The following is a 7,000-nucleotide window of genomic DNA, read 5'->3' as shown; positions in this document are numbered from 1 at the left end:
TGTTCGGTTAGTTTACCTCTTTGTATGAATGATTTGCCACAGACATTGCACTTGAATGGCTTCTCGCCTGTATGGGTCCGTATATGATCGGTTAGCTTACCTTTCTGTATGAATGATTTGCCACAGTCATTGCAAATGTATGGCTTCTCGCCTGTATGGGTCCGCATATGACCGGTTAAAATCCTTTTCTGTATGAATGATTTGCTACAAACATTGCACCTGTACGGCTTCTCGCCTGTATGGGTCCGCATATGTTCGGTTAGCTTACCTTTCTGTATGAATGATTTGCCACAGTCATTGCAACTATATGGCTTCTCGCCTGTATGGGTCCGCATATGACCGGTTACAATCCCTTTCAGTATGAATGATTTGCTACAAACATTGCACCTGTATGGGTCCGCATATGTTCGGTTAGTTTACCTCTTTGTATGAATGATTTGCCACAGACATTGCACTTGAATGGCTTCTCGCCTGTATGGGTCCGCATATGTTCGGTTAGTTTACCTCCTTGTATGAATGATTTGCCACAGACATTGCAGCTGTATGGCTTCTCGCCCGTATGGGTCTGCATATGAACGATCAGAATACCTTTGCTTGTCAATGATTTGCCACAGACATTGCAACTGTAAGACTTCTCTCCTGTATGGGTCCGTATATGAACGGTCAGATTGCCTTTGTTTGTGAATGATTTGCCACAGACATTGCATCTGAATGGCTTCTCGCCTGTATGGGTCCGCATATGTTCGGTTAGTTTACCTCCTTGTATGAATGATTTGCCACAGACATTGCAGCTGTATGGCTTCTCGCCCGTATGGGTCTGCATATGAACGGTCAGATTGCCTTTGATTGCGAATGATTTGCCACAGAGAACGCACCTGTGAGGCTTCTCCCCTGTATGGGTCCGCATATGTTCGGTTAGTTTACCTCCTTGTATGAATGATTTGCCACAGACATTGCAGCTGTATGGCTTCTCGCCTGTATGGGTCCGCATATGACCGGTTAAAATCCTTTTCTGTATGAATGATTTGCTACAAACATTGCACCTGTACGGCTTCTCGCCTGTATGGGTCCGCATATGTTCGGTTAGCTTACCTTTCTGTATGAATGATTTGCCACAGTCATTGCAACTATATGGCTTCTCGCCTGTATGGGTCCGCATATGACCGGTTACAATCCCTTTCAGTATGAATGATTTGCTACAAACATTGCACCTGTATGGGTCCGCATATGTTCGGTTAGTTTACCTCTTTGTATGAAAGATTTGCCACAGACATTGCACTTGAATGGCTTCTCGCCTGTATGGGTCCGCATATGTTCGGTTAGTTTACCTCCTTGTATGAATGATTTGCCACAGACATTGCAGCTGTATGGCTTCTCGCCCGTATGGGTCTGCATATGAACGATCAGAATACCTTTGCTTGTCAATGATTTGCCACAGACATTGCAACTGTAAGACTTCTCTCCTGTATGGGTCCGTATATGAACGGTCAGATTGCCTTTGTTTGTGAATGATTTGCCACAGACATTGCATCTGAATGGCTTCTCGCCTGTATGGGTCCGCATATGTTCGGTTAGTTTACCTCCTTGTATGAATGATTTGCCACAGACATTGCAGCTGTATGGCTTCTCGCCCGTATGGGTCTGCATATGAACGGTCGGATTGCCTTTGATTGCGAATGATTTGCCACAGAGAACGCACCTGTGAGGCTTCTCCCCTGTATGGGTCCGCATATGTTCGGTTAGTTTACCTCCTTGTATGAATGATTTGCCACAGACATTGCAGCTGTATAGCTTCTCGCCTGTATGGGTCCGCATATGACCGGTTAAAATCCTTTTCTGTATGAATGATTTGCTACAAACATTGCACCTGTACGGCTTCTCGCCTGTATGGGTCCGCATATGTTCGGTTAGCTTACCTTTCTGTATGAATGATTTGCCACAGTCATTGCAACTATATGGCTTCTCGCCTGTATGGGTCCGCATATGACCGGTTACAATCCCTTTCAGTATGAATGATTTGCTACAAACATTGCACCTGTATGGGTCCGCATATGTTCGGTTAGTTTACCTCTTTGTATGAATGATTTGCCACAGACATTGCACTTGAATGGCTTCTCGCCTGTATGGGTCCGCATATGTTCGGTTAGTTTACCTCCTTGTATGAATGATTTGCCACAGACATTGCAGCTGTATGGCTTCTCGCCCGTATGGGTCTGCATATGAACGATCAGAATACCTTTGCTTGTCAATGATTTGCCACAGACATTGCAACTGTAAGACTTCTCTCCTGTATGGGTCCGTATATGAACGGTCAGATTGCCTTTGTTTGTGAATGATTTGCCACAGACATTGCATCTGAATGGCTTCTCGCCTGTATGGTTCTGCACATGAACGGTCAGATAACCCTTGATTGTGAATGATTTGCTACAGACATTGCACCTGTAAGACTTCTCGCCTGTATGGGTCCGCATATGAACGGTCAGATTGCCTTTGATTGCGAATGATTTGCCACAGAGAACGCACCTGTGAGGCTTCTCCCCTGTATGGTTCCGCATATGTTCGTTTAGTTTACCTCTCTTTATGAATGACTTACCACAGATATTGCACCTGTGTGGCCTCCTGCCTGTATGGGTCCACATTTGATCGGACAGCCTGCCTTTGCTTGTGAATGATTTGCCACACACATTACACCTGTACGGCTTCTCGCCTGCACGGGACCGCATCTGATCGGTCAGACTGCCTTTCTGTATGAATGACTTGCTACAGACGTTGCAACAGTATCGGTTCTCGCTCGTGTGAGACCGCCTAACGCCCGGCCTTTTCCTAAAAATTTTATGGGATACTGGGCATTCGTTTTTAATCCCACCTTTATGCAATCGCGTGTCTCCTGTCAGCATTTTCCTCTTTGTAAAGCATTTATCAGAAAATCCGCACACTTGGAGCGGGTGGATCCTGAGGTATTTCGACAAGCTGCCGGGTCGATCTTCCTTGTGTCTCTTCAGATGTCGCAAGAGGTCCAACTTCCTAGCCAGGACTTCACTGCACACACTACACCTAAAACTAGATGATCCGCCGTCCGGAGGTTGATGATCTATATAGCTCACCTCGGGTCTCGATCTATAGTGCCAAATTAAAACCATGTGACCATTAGTTCAACAGACAAATCCACTACAAATCTCACACAGGGGATTTGCTACTGGACATTCCAATCACTGATATCCAGTGCAGAGAGCTCGTTACTCATAAACATTACATTCCTGAGAGTAAACATCATCTGAGGTTAAATTGCAAAAGGTCTCACTTGTTACGAGAAGATATTGCGTCTTTTCTCAATCACGATATCACGCGCAAGAAACTTGTCACGGTTTAGAAATGTACGAGTTAATTTGAAGAAAGCATGAGAAGTGGTCCAGCCTAAAAGGGTAAATACTCGTACAAGCTCTTTAATCCAGCACATATAATTCTATCGAAATCCGTAGTCTGTTCTCCTACATAAAGAACGGCATATGCTTTCGAGTTTTGATCTTGTTGAAGCACTCTGCGCTTTGTTGCAGGCAAGTAATAATTTTTGTAATGGACCTTGTCTTGAGGTTGTTTGAGAGAATGTCTCTGTTGTAGATATTAATAAAGTTGAGAACTTTTGTCGACATTCAGCAAAATCTGTTGAAACATGGCTAATCATTTATGAATGTTATTTTGTCACACAAATATACATATTGTGTTTGTAAATTGTTATCATATCACTATACCATTTTATTATGTCGCTGTGTCGCTTTTCCGAAATATGTATCTTTGATGTGCAATCAAACATAGCCAACCTACATATAGGACGGTAGGTTTATACAAGGACGTTCATACTTCCTACCATGTACTACATCAGTCTACGTCTTAATTCCTGTATTTAACACGGAAGCCACTAATCCTGATGAAATCCAGGAAAAGCGGAAATTTAACAAGTATACGACGGCTCTCTCGCTAGCATTGATACTGTCTTTTCTCCTCAAGACACTGCTGTTAAAGACATTATGAAGGCAACACAGAATATGGCATTGGTGGTAGCGTTTTATTACAATGTTCTAATATCCTGATTTTGAAACCAAACGCAACCTATCATGCCCTTGAATATTCTTACACGTATTACTTTAACAATACGGATAGAAGGAGCATGAAAATCAAGGCTTGAGCCAAAATTCGACATGACAAGACGTTGAATTGCACCGTAGTGGATATTGCTGATATGTATAAGAAGGAATATTATTCTATTTATTTCAAAAGATCACGGGCAACGTGATTATTTTTAGTGGATTCATAACATAGTTGGATAGCATCCAATTCTGAGCCTGTCTCCCCACCACAGAGTAGTTCTACATATTCTACGGAAGAAGGGCAGGAAATGCAAATTTCTTGGTTAAAGGTGAGATCCGCTTACAACTGCCACATGGGAAAATCGATCACGCAGGCTAAAATATATCGTAACATGAACTGGTACTTTCCAATTCATGCTGTATGAACTGAATTCACATGGCCCAGTCGAATGCATGACTGGCTCACAAGCAAAGTAATGGGAGGCTCGACCATGCATTGTTACTGCACTCTTTGGAGAAAATAAGTGGACAAATGAAAGGGGGGCATTGATTCCAGATATGACAGACTAAATCTCTTGATCATCAAACAAGATATTGATGTTGACACCACTAAACAACAGGGGGCAGAAAATACGACACTGGATTGTATGTCATGCGTTCTGTGGCATATCACACCAAGCAAACGTGCAAAAGCCTGTAACCCTTCTTTTTTTACGTGAATACGTGATTCCTCTGACAAGTAATTTAGCAGGTTCACAATTAGTTTTCAGTAAAATAATGTTTCATTTAGCATTGATAAATATTCTACACGAACCAGCTATATTGCTGTAACACGTGGCGCGTCCCAGGTGACGGATACGGGTTCCCCGCTGGCCTGCCGATGAATATGAGCAAAATATAAAAGCTATCGCGTACCAAACATGTACAAAGTCTTTAATGGCAACTTTGGCGGAGATGGAGACGTTCACTAGGGACCAGATGGCGGAAGAGGTACACTAAATTTCTGGAAGTTAATGCAGAAAAGAGGGTAGCGTTTCTTCTCTAGAGGAGTGGCTGCAAAAGGCATCTGTTCTCCATGTCCGCAGCTGCGTTACTAAATTCCGTCATGAGCCCTTAAATGCTTCAAGACAAGCCGGCCGTAAAATAATACCGCTACATCATTACAGAAATATGTCTCATGTAACGGAGCCAAGGTTAGTGCAGCCCCTGGAAGGGACGCACATTGGCAGTGCCCAGTCAGCATGAAAAGTATGCTAGGGTTGCCGTCGCACGGGCTGTGACGGCTAGCCATGCTAGTACCCCCATTTTGTATCCCATCACTGAATTATGCCAGGATGAAGTAGCGAATAAGCCACTGCACTTGAGAGAAGGCTTGTAGGCATCTGAGAGGTGCGGAAAAAAGATGGAATAGAGAAAAGTCATGTGAAACGATATGTGGTTACTAACTGGTGTACAACAGAAACCGAAGAACAGCTCATGGTGTTGACATTGTCATATCAGCTAAATTTGACGGTTCAGTCTCCGAGGTGCAAAAGTTTGACAATCGCTTGATGTAACTCGTCCGCATTGGGGAGAGAAGGAAATTCCAATGTTTCAGCGCAACGCTCCACAAACTGACGTGCGCATGGAAACCAAAGATGCGTTCTGGGCACCGCCTGACAAGAAGACCGCTGACTACCTTATCGCTGCCGCTGATCTGAATGGATGTGTCGGACCGAGGAAAGCAGAACAAACAGTCCATGGCGTTCATGGATATGGAGAAAAGAACGACGATGTCCAACAAAATCGCGATTATGTAGAAACTGATCATCGCAAACACACGGTTCAAAAAGAGTGATATTCATCTACTTTGTACTACAGTGGCCCCCATCCAATTGGCATTGCCTACATCCTTGTGAGAGGGTGAAATCTCGAAGATGTTCTAGAGATAACAGTTGCCCCTTATTAAATCCTTGCGATGCAACAACGACCAGTCTTCTAAGCTGTGGATAAAGTCACCAAGAGCCCAATACTTCACAAGAAATAGACAAATTGGGATCAAATGGTTGCCCCTGAAGAAAGAGACTAACGTCGTTGCAAAAGTTACAGAGTCACAAATCACCGTAGTTGAAGTGAGGCGGACTAAACTGAAAGACGCCTTTCGCTCTATTCCTGGAACAATTAAGTCAGGGCGACGACAACGAAGGATTAAACATGACATATGGCCAAGGAATGAAGATGTTAAATATGCAGTACGGTTGAAGAAGCAGCTGTACCACGAGTTTCTTGCTCGTTGGAATGCCTACAAGGCAGCCACTCGTAAAATGAAGGAGGTATTTGCGTAACAAAATCAAACCGGTAGGCAGGTCTATATGTGAAACATGACATGCGCGAATTCGAGCGGAATTTTTAACGGCTAGTCCAATCGAGCCATCGCAAAACGTCAGAAGTCAAACGTTTCTACTGCATCAATGAGGAAACAGACGACTTGCTACTGGACAGGCGGGAAGCGCGAGTACACTGGTGGAACTATTTTGACAACATCTCAATCATGGAATTTCCGTATCTACCAATCCTAATCACCACCGCTGTTGAAGGTCCAACGTAGGAAAATTACGTCACTGAAGTCCAGACTATGCTGAAGGAAATGAAACCAGGGAAAGCCATCTGTCCCGATTATCTTCCAGCAGAGTTTTGTTTCTCTCAATGGGGGGATGCAGCAGTGTGGCTAAAGCAAGCTTTTCAACCATATCATCAAAGAAGGTCAAAAACAAACAGACTAGCGATGGAGTATCAATTCAGAAATAAGGGAAGCCCTGCCGATTTTTCTAATCACGGCCCGAACATACTTCTGAGCCTCACAATGAGAGACTTAGAACAATTCTTCGACAAAAGGATTAGCGATTTAGACAAACAAACAATAAGCCAAGCTGGAT

General features: G+C 43.7%; 1 protein-coding gene across 1 annotated transcript; it reads right to left on the bottom strand.

Annotated features, from left to right (window-relative positions):
• Nucleotides 1–454: 454 nt before the first annotated feature.
• On the bottom strand, nt 455–2,686 carry LOC137503240 (zinc finger protein 135-like; the record flags this gene model as incomplete). The annotated part of the gene is made up of 4 exons (XM_068230782.1): nt 2,594–2,686; nt 1,212–1,962; nt 589–1,143; nt 455–504 (listed from the first exon to the last, which is right to left on the bottom strand). Coding segments are annotated over exons 1-4 (1,449 nt in total), but the record flags the coding sequence as incomplete, so codon positions are not given.
• Between the last annotated feature and the right edge of the window lie 4,314 nt (nt 2,687–7,000).

The sequence above is a fragment of the Anabrus simplex genome, chromosome X (genome assembly GCF_040414725.1).
Source record: "Anabrus simplex isolate iqAnaSimp1 chromosome X, ASM4041472v1, whole genome shotgun sequence".
NCBI classification, from domain to species: Eukaryota; Metazoa; Arthropoda; class Insecta; order Orthoptera; family Tettigoniidae; genus Anabrus; species Anabrus simplex.
The sequence above is the reverse complement of the archived record's forward strand: the minus strand, read 5'-3'. Positions and strand labels throughout refer to the sequence as shown.